At 29.1% G+C, this 19,318-nt stretch overlaps 1 protein-coding gene across 1 annotated transcript; it reads right to left on the bottom strand.

Annotated features, from left to right (window-relative positions):
- Positions 1–1,368: 1,368 nt before the first annotated feature.
- LOC114740489 (F-box/kelch-repeat protein At3g23880-like) lies at positions 1,369–1,983 on the bottom strand. The gene has a single exon (XM_028928643.1). The coding sequence runs from the start codon at positions 1,981–1,983 to the stop codon at positions 1,369–1,371; it is 615 nt and encodes a 204-aa protein (XP_028784476.1).
- Between the last annotated feature and the right edge of the window lie 17,335 nt (positions 1,984–19,318).

Below are 19,318 nucleotides of genomic sequence, written 5' to 3'. Positions count from 1 at the left end.
TTTTGTGTTTTAGTCTTTCCCAAACCCGTTCGGTTTCATTCAACCTGTGCCGGTTCGCGGTACAATTCTGGATTTTGGCTCAAATGCCAATTCCATACGGTCCAAGTTGAAATAGCGCAAATGACGCTAAAATGATGTAGATTCATGCTGTGGCATTTAGTTAGATCTTGTATAAATAAGAGATGAGGGAAAAAAAAAAACTGATCTTATAAACGTAGCTCTATATAATTGTTTTATGCGTTGCATTTTGAGAACCTGTTCTTTTTTTCCCCCTAGGATCCGCACAAAATTTACTTACGTCCTATCGAGTGAGTTTATATCATTCCTTTAACATCACTTGTGGCACTTCAACGCTTTCATATTGTTTACGTCAATTTAGCAGATTTTGATAACTTTACATTTCTAAAGACTAATGGACTAAACTACAAGGACTAAAACTAAAGATTTGAAATTTGAGGCACCATAACTAAAATGGGCTCAAATTTTAAGAACACAAGATTATATTATCCCAATATGATTTTACTTTGATAGGAGATGAATGGATGCGCTATTGTTTTGACCCAAAATCTCATGGCATTTCAACTAAGCTGAAAAGACTAATCGCTCATGTCATAAAAATGAGTTTTTTTTGCATCAAAACAACTACTAACAACATATTTAAGAGGCATATATAAAACTAATTAGCAAATATTGAACACTGAACACAATAGAAAAGCACCATAACTGATTGGGAACTTAAAAAAACCCACCTCAAGTGAACAAGAAATATAAACCAAAACATATATCTTAGACTTGTAGTACCATGGTCGTTCGAATAAGTGTTAGAAAGACAAAACATCAAGTTCTTTGTTTATTAGGAACAAACACTCAACATAAGATCCAACATAAGCTTCAGAATATCCCTGACGTCCCACAGGCTCCAACGATCCATTGATTGGATCAATTAAAGTAATAACTTCACTTGCAAGTTTTACTACCACTTTTCCACCAGTAGTTAGGGCTAATATGCCTAATACGCCCCCATAACTTTTTGAATCACATTGGAATATTTCAGTCCATGACTCAATAACACCATATTTTTTCATCATCCAAATACTGAACACCCGTCGGTTCCTTTTCATAAAATGATTCACCACGGGAAGCGAATGGCCTCCTTCCACAGCAAGTAATGTTGACGCAACTTTCCTCGACTGTTGTGGTAACATTAATTCTCCAAATGTCTCTTCAGTTACATCAAATGACAAAAGAAATTTGTACCGTGAACCATCAAATCCACGACTACCAACAACCCAATGTACCGCCCCATTCACAGCTATTGGGGCTAACCACTTGTCTAAATAACAAAAGAAAAACGGAGGAACCCTAACATCAATAATTCTCCAAGAACGAGAAACCCTCAACGTGAGGAGTATCTTGTTCAGCGCAAAGAATCATGAGTCTAATGACCTTGTAATCATTATTCTTGGAATCAAAACCAAACCCAAAATGTAGGTGATAGTCGTCATAAAGTTGACGTTTGCGTTTTTTGCAGGTCATGATTGGTTTGGGAAGCACCAAATATTTGCGAAGCAAGGGATTCCAAATAAGGATAGTTGCGGAATGGAAGGATGAATAGTCAGCAGCAGAGACGAGGCCATTACATGTGCCAGCAAATATATCAAGACGATCCCGCCGAAATAGATGAGAGAGTGGGAATCTCTCTACAGAGAAGTGATTGGTTTGCTGATTAACTGAGTACAATGAGTAAAACTCCTCTTGATGAAGATGAATCTGCCGTTTGTATTTTTTAAGACAGAATTGAAAAAAGAGGGAGCCCCCGCTATTGGAAGCTTCGATTGTACGGTTGAGATGATCAGATATGAAAGTTCGATTTGTGATGAGCGAATTCCAAGCTCTGCAAACCGTGATGAATTTCACAAGAGACTTGACGGGTAGTCTGTGAAGGATTTCCTCCACAATTTCTTGGGGTAAACGATCAGACATATTGCTTTGGCTTGCAAATCTGGACACTATCCTTGACTCCACCACACTTTAATATAAAAGAAGCGAAGGTAATAGTTTTCTGGGGTAAAAGGCATACAGATGTTATTTATAGAAAAAAAATGACTCTAATGGAAAATATTCTAGGAACCTAATCCTATCCCAATTTAATTTAAAAGCTCAAAAGATATGGATAGAAGAATCATAGATGGATAATACTACAGCTGTAACTAATTAAAGATATCTTTTAATGGTCCAATTTATCAATTAATGTTATTAGGATTAAATAATATTTTAGATTTTAAACTAAAGAATTAATCACACAAATAGGTGAGAGTACCAATAAAAACATTTTCTTTTATATATAATTTTTCTTCTTCAACTAGATCTTCTATCTTCTAATTTCATATCTCTCCGTCAAAATAAGTCAGAAACATTTTTAGTTTAAAAAAGCACCGACTTTGTTTTCCTATCTAGCGCAATCTGACATGATAATAGGTTAAAGTGCACTCTAAACACCCTAACACTAGAAATATTTTTCACAGTTACCTCCACTAATTTTATGGGAAAATTAGAAAGAATAATATTTATTAGAGAAGACAAAAAAATCATAGTTATTTTAAAAGAACAAATACTGAAATGTAAATTTATAAATATTAAACTACCCCTCCTACATTTTCTCCCACATTCCCTATTCTATTTCAAAAATTAATGCAAAATTTCAAAATTAACTGGATTAAACCAAATTTCCCTGCAATTTTAGAACTTGGTAGATATCTAATTAAAAATAACACACGAGCGTGGTATATAACTAAATTAGAATTTTATTTTTGAAGTCCCTAATTATTAAGCTTAATTATGTAATTAATAAGTTTTAAATCTAAATTAACAGCTTTATATATGTCTAGAAATCACACTTGCAATAAATCAATCAACTATATTCTTGAAAACTTATAATACCAGATTCGTTTGAAAATAGGTCGAGTATGAGATTATAGGATTAGAATATATTCAATTAATGAGATTTAAATAACACTTTAATATAGATTTGAATGTATCGAATTGAATAGGAAATGTTATAAATAAATACAATTTCAAATAGAGATTCAAATCAAGAAATTAATAATTAACTTTGAATTTAAATAATAACTTAATTGAAATTTGAATATATTAAATCAAATGAAGGGTATCATAATTACATAGTATGTCAATAAGAGGCCTAAATGGAGAACTAAAAAGTAATTTCAAATTTTCACCTATTCCCTGTAAATTCCACATCTCTAATTCAAATTCCATTAAAAAAATATATATTCCTATTAGAAGTAAAATTTAAGCCATCTTAGATAATATAATTTATTAAAATTTTAAATATAATCAAATATGCTAGTCCATAGATGTACAAGGAAAAAATTTATAGTTTCTATATAAAAATAGATCATAATACAACCTTAAAAATTAACAGTTTTAATCATACAGTTAACACATTTTAATTCTAAATTAATTACTTGAGAACAATAAAAAATCCTCATTTTTCTAGGTTTGTAAATAAAAAGAGCATCAAAGTTATTTCATAAAATTTTAAGATATCTCTTTGAGTCATGTGACTTAATTAAGAATTTGATAAATTCAGCAAACCAAATAAAAATTTGAGTTATTTAAATATTTTTTAAAAAAATAATTCACAAATCTTAGCGGGAAGTTGGCAAAAAAACATCTTAGTGGGAAAAAAGTAGAGAAACAAAGCATATGTCCGGCTTTGGTTTTAGTTATACTTTTTTCCCAAAAAAGGTGAAAGTAGGAGGAATCCAAGGAAGTTTTGCTAGCAACAATTTTGTACTTTGATTTCACTCCTCCCTCCCTCCCTCCCTTAATCAGTTAATATCTGAAGTGGTTAGCCATGGATCATATAATTTGACCCAAAAAAAAAACATGGATCATATAATATGCCATTAAAAAAATACAGACAAGCCCCAGAAAAAGATCAATTCAAATTGGCTAGAGGCCGACGGAAATATTGTGATAAGCCAATAGGGGAAGACAACGCTATTGATTCCAAGCATAGGCATGGTATCGAATAAAAGGGCCAGGTCGTAGTCTAATCATTTAATATTATCTAATCTTTTAGAATTTGATAGGAAGATAGAGGGCATACCATGGAGCATCCTTTTGAAGGAGGCGAGATCTGCGTATCTAGAGCTATTGGGACTTGGCGGGTTGTCGAAACTCCAGATAGGAAAGATGCAGAAGCAATCGCGCAAAGACCGAGGCTTTTGAGTTGAAGAGCAGAAATTGGGAGGAGATGCGACTATGGAGGGAGGCACCAATCATGGAAGTATATCCAGAAAGGCAAGAGGTGAGAGACAATGGCTGAGGAAGATCCGGCTGTCAAAGAAAGTGTCCGGTGCTAATTAGGGCATCTTAGTTTTGTTTGGGCTTGGACTCTCTCCTCTGGTCTCTATTTCTTGTAGAAAAAACTCTTTATTATATAGAAGCATATGATAAACCAAAACATGTTTGTATCATGTCATGTGGCAGACTCTCTTCAGAAGTGTAGTATGGATTTTTTTAAATGCCAAAAAAAAAAAAAAGAAGAGATCCCATGTTCCAAGCTTATTTTTAATTTCTATCTACAACCAATATATGCTAGCTGATAAATTAAAACATTATTCTTTTTAATAATAAACATGGGCAGACTTGGGACCAAAGCATGTTCATGTCATGCCAGATGAGAGATTTTTTTTTTTTCAAAGACAAATAGAACAAATTTTTATAAGAAAAATTACAAATAAAGACCTGTTAATATATGAAATTGCGATTTGGGACCCTGAATTTAGAAAATAGCAAATAAAAACCCGGTATATTGTAAATATGAAATGTTAGTGAAATGTCTGAAATGTCTATCAGCCAAATTGTGATTTGGTCCACTGAAATTGTCATTTGCTAAATCGAACTTGTCATTTCTGATAGTCAACTTGTCATGATGGCATACTCTCAGTTAAGTTGTGATTTGATCTACTGAAGTTGTCATTCACTAAAGTGAACTTGTCATTTTTCATAGTCAACTTGTCATTTGGTTTAGAGGTATTTCATATATTTCATCAAGATTTTATATTTGTAACTTGGGACCGGGTCCTCTAAAGCTATTTTCTAAGATTTAGGATCCCAAATCACAACTTCACATATTGGGGGTTTTAATTTGCAATTTTCTCATTTTTTTTATATGCAGCAAATGCTTGCTGTTCTAAAAAATTATCCATTTTAATTGTCAGCGTGGACAGTTTATTTTTTATTACAATTGATTGAAGTAATTTTTTTGTTTTCATCTAGGATTATTAATAATAATTCCAAAAAACCTGCGGTTGGTAGAGCTGGTTATAAAAAATCGCATTTGAATTAAAAAAATTACTTGAAAAGGCCGAATCTTATATAAAAAATTATAAAATATTGCCTAAAAGATTGAAAGATCCTTGGCTTTCTCTTTCTCCAGTCACTCACATCTCCTTCTCTTTCCTTCTTCTCCACGTCTCCCACTTTTAGTCGTTCTCCTCAGTCCTCACCCTTTCTCCTCATTCCATAGCACAATAGCTAGCAGTTAGAAATGCCGCTCAAGCTGTGCTATTGCCTCCTCCATGTTCTTTAACAGGAGCAACAGATCACAAGTAGGAGGCTCCGCCACTGATTCTCTATGCCGTTCAGATGAAAGAGAACCATCAGAAGGAAGGTGACCTTTTCTTAAAAGCTTACAAGAATTACACTCAAAGCCCCTTAAAGCTATCATCAACCACGTCCGCAGCCGTTAACCAAGTATATATATGTTCTTCCTTCTTAGTCTGGTCTTGCATGTTAGGACTACAAATTAAATTTTTTGTTTTTTTGTTTTCACCGAAAGGATTACAAATTAAATTAGCAGAGTTGACTAGGGTAGTTAATCATGAAGCTGTGATGTGAGTGCACTAGTCCCACATGGGCATAGTTTCGTGATATGCGTCTATGTATATGTGTGTGTATGTACTAATGCTTTGTAAGTTACGTTTAATTCTAATTAGCTTCCATTACTTGTCAGGGTTCATCTACCAGGTCAGATTTGTAATGTAATGTAATGCTAATATTTTATCCTCATGGCATTATATGTGCAGTCTACTTCCTCACATATGCGTGCGTTGAATTGGTTATGGCTCGTCAAATTGGCACACCGCTAATGTCTGTTTTTCCAACAAAGAGTCTAAGAAAAGCAAACCCCCCAGCCCCATCTCATATCTATTATTTTTAGTAGACTTATAATTTTTTACTTTAAATTTATTATTTTCTATTACAAACTTGTGATTTTCTATTTTAAATTTGTAATTTTTTGTTCCTACAAACTTATAATTCTTTTTTTATATTTGTAATTTCCTATTTTGAACTTATAATTTTCTATTTCAGACTTGTTATTTATTATTGCAGACTTATTATCTTCTATTTTAAACTTCTTGTTTCCTATTGCAGATTTAAATTTCTTTTATACTTTTTTTTTTCTATTGTAGACTTATAATTCTCTATTTTGGACATATACTTCTCTATTTCACATTTGTAAGTTCTTATTTTAGACTTATAATTTTCTATTTTAAATTTATAATTTTTTATTTTTTTATACTTATTATTTTCTATTGCATATTTGTAATTTTTCATCTTAAACTTGTTGCTTTCTATTGTAGACCTATAATTTTCTATCTTAGACTTGATGTTTTCTATTTCAAACTTACAAAGGAGTATTTTAATTTATAATGAGTTGTATATATACATAGATTAAAAAGCATTTTTTGGTTAAGATTAAATAGATTAAAAATATTTTTCATAAATTATAAATAGTATCACTCATTATAAAAAATACTCTTCGGTGGAATACGTAAAAAGTATTTTTAATTTACAATAAGTTGTACACATATAGTAAAAAAAAGTTTGGTTAAAAAATTAAATAGATTCAAAATAATTTTTATAAATTATAAATAGTATAACTCATTATAAAATACTTTTTGGTTAATTTACTCATCATTATAAATTAAAATACTTTTTATAAATTGGTGTTATTTTCACAATTTAGTTGCTAAGGACAAGTCTTGTAAAAAAAAAAAAGTGTTGAAAAGTTATATTAACTTAAGTTTTACTAGAAACTGATATTATTTTTACAATTTAGTTGCCAATGACAAGTCTGGTATGAGAAATAACAAGTATTAAAAAAATATTCACTATAATTTAAGTTTTAGTAGAAATTGGCATTACTTCCATAATTTAGTTACCAAGGACAAGTCTAGTATGAAAAATAACCAATATTGAAAAATTATTCACGTTAACTTAAGTTTTAGCAGAAACTAACATTATTTTCATAATTTAGTTGCCAATGACAAATCTAGTATGAAAAATAACAAATGTTGAAAAGTTAGTCACATTAACTTGAGTTTTAGAAAAAAAAAAAAAGTATTATTTTCATAGTTTAGTTGCTAATGATAAGTTTAGTATAAAAAATAACAAGTGTTAAAAAGCTATTCACAATAATCTAACTTTTATTATAAATTAATATTATTTTCACAATTTAGTTACCAATGATAAGTCTAGTATAGAAAATAATAAGCATTAAAAAGCCATTCACGATAACTTAACTTTTAGCATAAATTTGTATTATTTTCATAATTTAGTTACCAATAACAATGTTCACATACTAAATAATAAGTTGTGAATCCCAAATTATAGTTTTGGAATATAGAAATGCAATCACTTTTTGATGCCCTCAAGTACATGTGACACGACAGCATTAGATTTGTCATATTAGATGCGAATAATTAATCTTACAAAACAAAGAAAAATATATTAAAAAGGGCCAAAATATATTAGCTAGAGGGGATGAATCGTTGTGACCGTAAAACGAGGGAGCAGGAAAACACCTATATCACATAAAGGGACAAGTACAGAGCATAACGCAATCTTAACAAGTAGCAGTGTGAATGATGATGATGATGAGTGGGGTGAAGCATTTGTTGCAGTTAGTCTCGCAGAGTAAAAAAGGAAGGAAAAAAAACTTGTGACTAATTATTCTGGCAGTGATAATGTTAGGACTTCTTGGTTTCGATTTTGACCTCGCATGCTGGACTATGGTACAAAGCAAATTCCCATCCCTCTGATGTTACACAAGTCTTATCCCAACCTCTAATAACAATGCTTCATTCGATATTTTTCTGTCTTAATTTGTGTTTTTTGTCTCCATAGCTCACCATAAAACTAAATTGTCCCCAGATAAGCTCCACAAATGCGATCATCATCAAAAAGTGAAAAGCGCTTTAAGGGCTTTTATTTCTTTATCTTTAATCTATCTACTTGGCATCCATAGATGCTTTTTCATATTGTATGAGGATGGATGAGGCAATAACACAGATTGGATGGCGTGCCTAACTACTAGCTATGGTGCTGCGGAGTGAAAGGGAAAAGGAGTAAGGAGAATGGCGAAGAGAGGTAGGGGAAGAGGACAAGGAAAGAGGAGAAGATGGGGTGATTGGAGAGAGAGAAAGAGAAAATTTAGGCAACATTTAATAATTTCTATTTAGGACTTAGTCTCGTCAACCAATTTCTTTTTATTGAAGTGCTTATTTTACTATTTTGGGGATCTTTTAATGAGATTTTTCCTAATATTAAATTAATTTTATGTTAAATATTTATTATGTTAATATTAAAATAAGTTTATAATAAATTTTCTTCCTTACAATTAATTTTGAAATTTGGAAAAAGCCATTAATAACTAGGATGATTTTTTAAATGTAAAACATTGCGAGAAATTACTCATTGTGATCATTTTGGAAAAAAGCTACTACCTCTAGTTCTAATTATAAGAGTTAGTTAACTAGTTTGAGGAGATTAAAAAAATAAGTTAAGTTAGTTATGTGTAATAAATAGATGTTGTCTTTTCTAAAATATCCTTACTAATCAAATGTATTGGTTAAAACTATTATTATTATTATAAAGATTACTTTGGAAAAATGTATAAATATGAGAGATAAAGTATATTGAAATCTTATATTTAGTATCAAAATAAAATTTAAATAAGATTTTATATTAAGGAGCGGAGGTAGTATTATTGTTTGCAAGGAATATTATATTAAATAATTATAATTTATATCTCGTTTTATATTCGGACGAGTCCCCTGAAAAAGTAACCAGCTCTTGGTTTAATAAATATCCATAAATAATTTTTTTAATATAAAAATAGAGACTAAAGCATGCTCATATCATGCCACGTGGCAGGCTCTCTTCAAAGATAAATAAAATTTATTTTTAAATGCATAAAATAACATTTGGAGAAATTACTGATTTACTGATATTCTGAATTTTGGATTGAGATTTCATGTTCCAAATTAATTTTAAATTTCCTGATTACAAATAATTTTGAACATGTTGGCTGATAAATTAAAAGATCATCATGAACGTGGCCAGTTTTCTGATTAATTATAATTAAGTGAAGTAATATTTTTGTTTTCAGTTAAAATCATTAATCCCAAAAAACCCGCTGTTGGTGTAACTGGTTATAATTTCATGTTCTACGTTAATATTAAATTAAGTTTATATTAAAAAACCGATGTCGGTTATAGCTAATGGTTTATGTTGTATTACTATCTCATATCCTTAATATAAAACCTTGTTTGACTTTTATTTTGGTTCTAAATATAAGACCACAATCCATTTTGTCTCTCATATTTATATACTTTTTTCCAAGATAGTTTTTCTAACAATGGTAGCTCTAACCAATACACTTGATTGACAAGGATATTTTAGGAAAGACAACACTTATTTATTATAAATAACTAACTTAACTTCTTTCCTTAATCTCCTCAAATTAGTCAACTAGCTCTTATAATTAGGACCGGAGGTGATATTCAACTAGTGTTCTTAATTTTACACTAAAAAATTATGTCTCTTAAAAAAGTGAATGTTTTCTTCAAGATTTGTTTCAATTTATTTTATATCGTAAAGCAAATTTAGTGCCTGTTTGGATTAGTAGTGAACAATTGTGATTTTAGATAATCGTGAATTTTATAAATGATACTGGCTATAAATGACACTGGTTAATCGTGATTTTTGTTTGGATTTTTTTTATAGGTGATTCTAAGAACTATAATTATGTTTGGTTTTCATTTATTAAAATCATTTATGGATATGTAATTACTAAAACAGGTATGAAATTAATAAAGTTGTTTGCATTTTCATAATTATTATATTTAAAATTAAATTTTATTAAATATAATTTAATAAATGACATGAATATTTAAATATTATTTTTATTTTAAAATTATTATTATTTAAAATGACTTACAAAATTTATGTGTAGTACAAATATTAAATAAAAGACCCCTTATAAATAAGAGAGGAATGAATATTGTGGATTTTCCTACGTATTTACAAACAAACAAAAATTAGCTTGTGCGTAGTCAAATTACAGGAAAATATATATCCACACACATTAATGAATCACATACCAATATTTTTCTCCCCCACCATTCATTTGGTGCATCCACAGTATTATTTTCACTATCCCATCCTAGCTAGCCCCGTCTCTTTCGCAAACAATTTATTCCATACTTGCCATTCTTTTTTAAAGCAGTCCCACTTATTCTTCAATTGGTTCCTGTCATGGTTTCTACCACTTTGACAATTAAATTCTGCGATTATGGCTTTCCATCCTCTTCTTGTAAGAGTTGTGCCACTGCGTTCCCCTTTGTAAATTTGAGTAAGACATGCTTGGGTAAAACATTCAGTTGTTTTAAGACCCCACGTAGCCTTTGTCTTTTGGGATTCCCCGCTCATATTGCAAGTTGAAGTAGTGTAGAGATAGGTGAATTGAGTTTAGCTAATTGGTGCCAAATTTAAAATCAAACATTAGAAAAGAGAAGACTAAAATGTGTGTGGTATTTGGTCATAGTTCGAACTAATATATGTATATATATATATATATTAAAAGAAACAATATAATCACGATTATTCAATAAAAAGCAGTCAAAAGGAATCAAGAAACCAGATGGTATATATTAAATGGGTATGATCTCTCGTCACAGTTCAAACTAATATCTCTATACACACACCCCAAAACAGACAATCATGATTATTCAAGAAAAAGCAATCAAAAGGAACCAAGAAACAATCACCAGTACTCAAGGCGGTCCTTCGCGAGAGGCATGATGAGGATTGGTTGTAAATTTGTGAGATTAAAATTAGCATATTCCGACTTGCATAAAGAAAGTGAATAAATAAAGAAGGAAACATATCTTTTGATTACTTCATTGATCCGAGAAGACGAGACGACAGCCTCTTAAGAAAAAATTTGAAGTGGTTTAGGTTGAAAAATTTAGGCAAAATATGCAGAGATAATATTTGATGAGAGATTTTTGAAAGAGTATGGAAGGATAGATTGGAGAAAATTTAATTGCTGAAAATTGATCGGGATTTTTCAAACGTACAAGTTGCTCTTTGTTGCTTACTCTAAAAATGCTTAGAAGGGTAAAATCACGATTTATCAAGATTTTTCAAAAATTACCCAAACAAGACAAACATGCTTTATAGTCACTTATTTGGACTTAAACGGGCTTATTTGAGATCCTACCATTTAACTAAACACGCTCTTAGTTTGCATTTCGTGTTTCACAATGTTAGGATATTTGATGAGGGAAAATGTCAATAAAATCTGCTTGAAATAACTAAATCCAAATTAAAGCCTAAACTTTTAATAATTCTCCAATTAGCACATAAGTCCTAATTTAAAATTTGTGAATGTCGTTGAATGACCAAAATGCCTCTCTTTCATTGAAATAAAAAATTGATTATTTTACTCCCCAAATAATCTCTCACAACCTCTTATGATTATTTTTAAGACCAAAAAACAAATAAAAATTTTAATAGTATTTAAAATTTATATATATAACCAAAATTTTCAAAAATATTTTAATAAAACATTTTAAATTTCAACATATATAGCCTTTTAAAATAAAAATTTTTTATTTTTTATTTTTAAATATTTATTTTAAGATCTTAAAATATTTTAATCACAAAAATATTTAATATTATGTTCTTATAATTTACATTAGTTTTATTTATTTCAGAAAATATTGGAGTCCGACCCAAAAATGTAATTGTAACAACTTGATATAAAATATTTCTTATAATTAAGATATTTTACAATATTAAAAATAAATATTTACAACCTGAAAATACAAAATATTTATTTAAAGAGTACTTATATTGTAATTTAAAATGTTAGATTAAAATATTTTTAAAGGTTTTAGTTATATATACAAGTTTTAAACATTATAAGATTATTTATGTCGTTTTTTAGTCCAAAAAATAATCATAAGGAAAATAATGAATCATTCGGGAGGGATAGAACAATCAATTTTTTTTTAATTAAAGAAGAGTATTTTGGTCATTTAATAATATTCAGAAATTTTTAATAAAGTCTTATGACCTAATTAGAAATTTATTAAAAATGTACGTTTAAATTTAAATTTAGATATTTTAATTGCATTTAATTGAAATTCTCTCATTTGACTACCGAGTTGTCTTCCAGATTTATAAGCTCTACATTAGTATTTTCATAAACCGACCTAATTAATTAAATCAGAGGATTTTTTTTTTAATTGAAAATGACCTGCCATTGTAACACCCATGTTGTCCCGCATGCTGAGGTTTTGTTCTGCGCAGTTTTCTGCCGTTATCGATTTAACGGGGGACATCTTTTTCATTTGAACTTTGCAAGGATTCCTGCAAATAATTTCTTCCGTTCATTGATTATGAAATCAATTTTTTTTCAATATAATATTGCTGGAGAGATGAAGGTTGGTCCCATAATTTTGATCAATAAATTCCTATGTATGCAGATTTAAATTCTGTTATTAATTATATGTCATATCCCCCTCCCCTATAGGCTCAATTCTGATGCCTTTTAAGGAGACTTTTGTGAGTAAAAATGAGAGCTTGCTCAAAATGATATGTGTTTTACTTTCTCTAATCCATAATTTAATAAGTATTTTAAAAGAAACTTTTGGTTCAGAACGTGAAATTCTGACAGAGTAATTAATGACAGTTTTAGAGAAAGTTTTAAATGCATGAGAGAAATGAGAGAATTTTTTTAATCACATTCTTTGATAAGAAAAAAATTGGTAACTTATATTAATTTAAAATCTTATATTAATTTAAAATACACATGATAATTTAGGCAATATTTTTTTGCTTGTAAAAAAAGCTTAACTAATGTCTTAAGACAAGAGGGAGTATATCTGTAATCACATTTATAAATCTAAATCTAAAATACAATATAAATGCATTATAAGGAGACATTTATTTAGCACCATGATAATGTTCCCACATCATAGGTCCGTGTCTATTTGTTTTGAGGAAATGATAAATTTTATAAAATTTAAAACTGATCAATAATATATTTTTTATCACTTTCCAGTTTGATATTTAAGCCACAGTTTTTTTCTTCACTTTTTCAAGTTAAAATTACAAAACATTTATTAAAAATTTTAATTAGAGACCAAGCAATATCTCTCATTTGAATGGGTTTTATCTCCCTCAATAAAATTGATTAAACTTAAATGTATATAACAATAAATATACTAACCTTTTAAAAAGTTAAACTTCCTTAAATTTTCTTAATAAATGTTGTTATGTATAAAAATATATTTCTTACTGCAAATGCAAATCATCTTATATATCAATAATCATTTCCAACATATGGGGGAAAAAGTTCACAACCTATGCATGGAGCGAATTTCTGACCCTGAGTCATAGTATAAATCATATAAGTTCTCAGATATCACATTTTGTGTCACATCTCCAATTAATGAAAACAATTTTTAAACTTTAAAAACGCAGAAATTTATAAACACTTTTAAAATAAGAAATATTTTGTATATATAATATGTTTTCAATAAATTTATCATTTCATTCATAAATAAAAAAATAAAATCAATAGCAAGTCAATACATAAATAATATAATTTATTAAAAAAATAAAAATCACATGTGTCAACAACAAGCATTAAAAAAAAAAAAAGAGATATATATCAACTTTCTCATTCAGTAAAAATAGTTTCCAAACTTTTTAAACGTACAAATATGTTCTTTAAATTTTTTGGGCCAATGTATACATGATATGCTCTAAAAGCATGCATTATAATGAGACAAGTGTTGACTTTTTCATCCAGAAAAAGTAATTCCTCAGCTTTTAAAGTACAGATGTATATCTGAGAAAGCAATTATAAGCATTCTTAAAATAAGACATACTTAGATACTCATATTTTAAAGAAAAAAATTGTAATAAGATCTCATTCAAGAAAATTAAATATAAAAAAGTCTTTTGAGATCATCAAATTATTCTGAAGTCCCAAGGGATCTTACTGTAATAAATTTTATTTGTTTAATTACCAAATTATTCTTATTGTATTTTTAAATTTGCATTGACAGCTGAAAAAGCAGTTATTGACAACTTAAAATGTAAGGATTAACAGTTATCACTGCAGGTATTGACAATTCATGTATTATATTCTGTGATGTACTGAGAAAATATATTGTCAATACTTATCGCAATAATTATTAACCCTTATACATTAAATTGTCAATGATTGTACTTTTAGTTGTCAATACAAATTTTTTAAAAAATAAGAGTAACTTGGTAGTTAAACAAATAAAATTTATTGCAATGATGTCCCTTAAGAATTAATAATAATTCAATAATTTCAAGGAATCTTTTTGTATTTAGTTCCCTTGGATAGGACCTTATTGCAATTATCCCTATTTTGTATAAGCTCATCATTTGTTAAATAAATATATAGCAAATAAATTCATCATTTACATAAATGTAAAATTAAAATGAATAGCAAGTCAATATAAAAATAAAACAATTTATTAAAAAAGTGAAATTCACACAGGCTGCTGCAAACATAAAAAAAGAGGCATGTTCATTTTCTCTGCAATTAGGCAAAAACAACCACAGACTTTTTGAGTGTAGAACCATAGTTTAAAAAACACTTAAAGTTCTTAAATTAAGAAATATTTAGTATGTATGATATATTCTAAATAAATTCATCATGAACTTCATACATCAATTATAAAAAAGAAGTGAAATTTGCAGGGGTCAACAACGTGCATAGAAAAGGGACATATATTCACTTTTTCACTTTGTAAAAACATAGAATTTTTAAGCATAGACCCATATTTTAAAAAAAACTTGAAATTCTTAAAATAAGAAATATTTATTATACATGATATGTTGTAAATAAATTTATCATTAATTTTATATATCAATATAAAAAATAAAATTAATAGCACGCTAAAATATGAATCATGTAATTTATTTAAAAAGTACAAATAACATGGGTCTAAGCAAGTATCACAATGGGCACATGTTCACTTTCGCATATAAAAAAAATTTCCTCAGCTTTTAGCAATGTTTTAAAAGCCGGACCAGATATCAAACCGGAAAGACCAAGGGTCACGGTTCAAACGGTCAGATCGGTTGAACCGTCTGGTCTGACCGGTAACATAATAATTAAATAAAAATAATATTATATAAACATATGATAATATATGTGTATAAAAAATAAAAAAATCAAATTGTTAGATAATTTGAAAATATAAGTATGTAGTTCAATTTCATCATTTCAGTAGCAATTCAACCCGTCATAGTTAAAATATTATCAATGTTACACTAATTAATTTTAATATAAATGAAAACTGATTTTAATTTATCTTTAAATAAACCAAGAATTAGTTTACAATTTATTTAATGTCACTTATTTTGTAATTGTGATGAAATATATAAAAAAGAATATGTATTTAAAAAATCATTTAGAAAAAATAGTTAAAAAAAGAGATGAGAATATATTATGTAAACTATGGTGATTAAATAGTTATCTATTTGTTAAAAAAATAGTAATTTAAAAAGTCAAAGAATAAAAAAAGTTGATGACTTTAAATAAATAAGTACTATTTTATAATGGAAAATAATAATTATTATTATTATTATCAAATATGCGTTTATTATTTTTGCCAACTATAAAATATGCATTTATAATTACATTGAGATTTGTTATGTGACATGTTTTATATTAAAAAAAACTAATAAGAAATAAAAATCAAAAGTAAAATGTGCAAAGTCTTGTCAATACACGTTTTACCAGAAGTCTGCAACATTTAAAGTTATCTTTCCTTCCCCACATGAGCTGATCAGACACCTTCCCTTGAGCTATACACTTTCCGCAACTATTTTCTTCTTCACACCGACAATGCAGACCACTGAATTTCGCAAGGTCTAAAACGGCATGGATGGAAGTTGCAACTTGCATCTATGGAGAAAGAAGGGAAAGAAAATGCTATTGGTAAATTTTATTAATTTTTGTTCTTCGTCTTTATTATCATCTCCATCTCCTTTTCTTTTTCCTTCTTCATCGTTGTTATTTTTGCCATAACACCACCACGGACCCATGGAGAAAGACAAACAAGGAAGAAAATGTGTCGGCTTGACGGTAGAAAAAGACGCAGCAAATGGTGAGTGACAGAAATTTGATTTATATTACAATATATAATCATGGAGATATCAACACGAGAGCGATTTCATATTTCAAGACATGCATGTAGGGTTCTATTTGTGTATTTTCAATTTTTAATAAATTGCATTATTTACATCTTGACCTGTTATTAATTTTATTTTTATATTGATGTATGGAATTCATAATAAATTTATGAAAAATATATCATATAGAGCAAATATTTTTTATTTTAAGAATGCTTAGAGTTTTTTAATTATGAATGTGTGCTTCAAAAGTATAAAAACTGTCTTCACTAACTGAGAAAACGAATGTGTCTTGTTGAGATGCTCGCTCTCATATTTTTGCCATTTTTCATTGTCTTAATAAATATAATTATTTATATCTTGTCTTGTTATTGATTCTACATACGAAATATTTCATATTTTAACAATATTTATTGTATCTCAAAAAAAAAAAAAGCCCTAACTCGGACCGGTCAGGTTGAGCCGGAAACCGGCGACCCAGTCACTTATCCGATCCGGTCAGGCCTCTAACTCGGGAAAGAAGTGACTCGGGATAGCCTAGTCGTAACCTAGGTAACTTGGTTGTAACCCGAGAAACCCGTTGAGTTGGGCGGGTTGCTGAGTTGCTCTTGAAAAAAATTTGTCTAGAGAATGCAGAGGCTCAGATCCTCTAAAAAAGAACAAGCAAGTTTATTGTCGGTTAGGAAAAAGAAGAAGAAGGGCAGAAGTTTTCAGTGTAGAAATCATAGAAAAGAGAAGAGAATGATTCCTGAAGATAAGAGCTTTTGTTGTTTGCGAGTACCGTGTACTGAGAAGAACACTGTGTGTGTGAAGAAGAGTGCAACCAGAAAATCAAAGGAAGCACTTACTAGACCGCCGGAGAAGACACATTGCTCAAAGAGCGTTGAGAGGGAGAGAACAAGAGAGAAGAAACAAAAGGAGCAGTAGGACACCGTGTAGAGTCAAATTGAAAAGAAAAACAGAAAAAAAAAACAGGAAAATGTCAGTCATAATCATAGCCTCAACCTGTTCTCTCTTACATGCATAGCGTGTTGCAGTTTCTTCCTTTATTTTTCAAAGCTCGCCCATTCTCCCACATCAATCAATACATCAGCCTATACAAATTATTTTTAATTATATAAAAAGGGGCAAATAGAAATTCATACGATGCTTTTTTTTTTACTAAATTATATACCATATGATAATTTAAAAATATTTTGTATACATTTTATATATATTATATATTTTTACTTATTACCGGTTTGACTCTGAGTCAACTCTAGTCTAATCTACTAACCCTTAACCTACTAACTTGATCGGTTCAATGACCGGTCCGGTTTTCATTACCTTGCATGTTACTATGGGTTGCATGGATGATCAATTTTTTGCAAAGAGGTTTTCTGCAATCTTTTTGAATGAGTGACAAATACATTCATTACTTGTGATAGTTGTATTTAACAAAACTTACTTACTTGCATATTTTACTCATTTGATCTTTATATCGCATGGGTAATAAACTTTATTATTTATAAAATTAGAAAATTTGAATTTAAAATAATTCAATGCATTAAAATTATTTATATTTTAAAGTATAAAAAATTAGATGCACGGTAACCTATAACGTTGATACATAACATAGAAATGTCAATTAGATTGTGTAATATTCCGGTCCTAATTATAAGAGTTAGTTGACTAATTTGAGGAGATTAAGGAAGTAAGTTAAGTTAGTTATTTGTAATAAATAAGTATTGTGTTTCCTAAAATATCATTGCTAATCAAGTGTATTGGTAGAACTACTATTGTTAGAAGGACTATTTTGAAAAAAATACATAAATATAAGAGACAAAGTGGATTGGGATCTTATATTTAGAATCAAAATAAAAGTCAAACGAGATCTTATATTAAGGACTGAAAGTAGTAGTATCTAGCTCATTGTTCGCCGCTTAGAAAAACATGTCATTGGGGTAGAGATTATTGCAGGGACACATTAAATTGCATGTATTATTCTAGGTTTGACCATTGCACTATCCAATACATCACTACCATTCACTCTGAGCCTAAAATAATACTTAGTGATGATGCTATGTTTAGCTATGACTATTAACAAGAATCAATGTCAAAACATAATGAATATTGGATTGTATATTCCTTGGCTGGTCTTTACTCATGGACAGCTCTATGTAGCCATATCACGCGTGCGATAAAGAGAAGGATTGAAGATCTTGGTTTTTGATGATAATAGACGTCCTGTAGGAAAAACTTCTAATATTGTCTGCAAAGAATTTTTTTTTAATAATCTACAAATTTGGGAGATTTATTGTGTTCAACCTGACATTTTATTTTATGTCAATTATACAGCTTTTTATTTGCTTCTACATACCTCGTGCATCGCAGGAGCACTAAGCCAGTTGTTTGACAATTTAGAATACTTATTCATCATTTCAAGACATAAAAACAGTAAACTTCTAATACATTTTCAGTTTCTAACTCTCCTTAACCAACCTTGTCTTCATTTTAGTTCAAGGAAACAATATTAAAAACATGAATCAGCAAATTAGAGTCCATTTTCCCAGCTTTTAGAGCATTATTACAGCCCATCATTTTGAAACCCTAGAACATAACCCAATAGCTTAAAGTACTCATACCACCTAAAACCAGGTTTCAAACATCATCTTCTTTTCAAATATGTAGTACTCCTTCGATCCTTAATATAAGACTCATTTAATTAATTTGATTAGATTAAGGAAGTTAGGTAACTTAGTTAATTATAAGA

Source organism: Neltuma alba, unplaced genomic scaffold (assembly GCF_004799145.2).
Source record: "Neltuma alba isolate B1F8T4 unplaced genomic scaffold, ASM479914v2 tig00003162_pilon, whole genome shotgun sequence".
Classification (NCBI taxonomy): domain Eukaryota; kingdom Viridiplantae; phylum Streptophyta; class Magnoliopsida; order Fabales; family Fabaceae; genus Neltuma; species Neltuma alba.
The sequence above is the reverse complement of the archived record's forward strand: the minus strand, read 5'-3'. Positions and strand labels throughout refer to the sequence as shown.

Excerpts from the sequence above, each read along its gene's own strand:
- LOC114740489 (XM_028928643.1), bottom strand. The coding sequence starts at position 1,983 with ATGTCTGATCGTTTACCCCAAGAAATTGTGGAGGAAATCCTTCACAGA.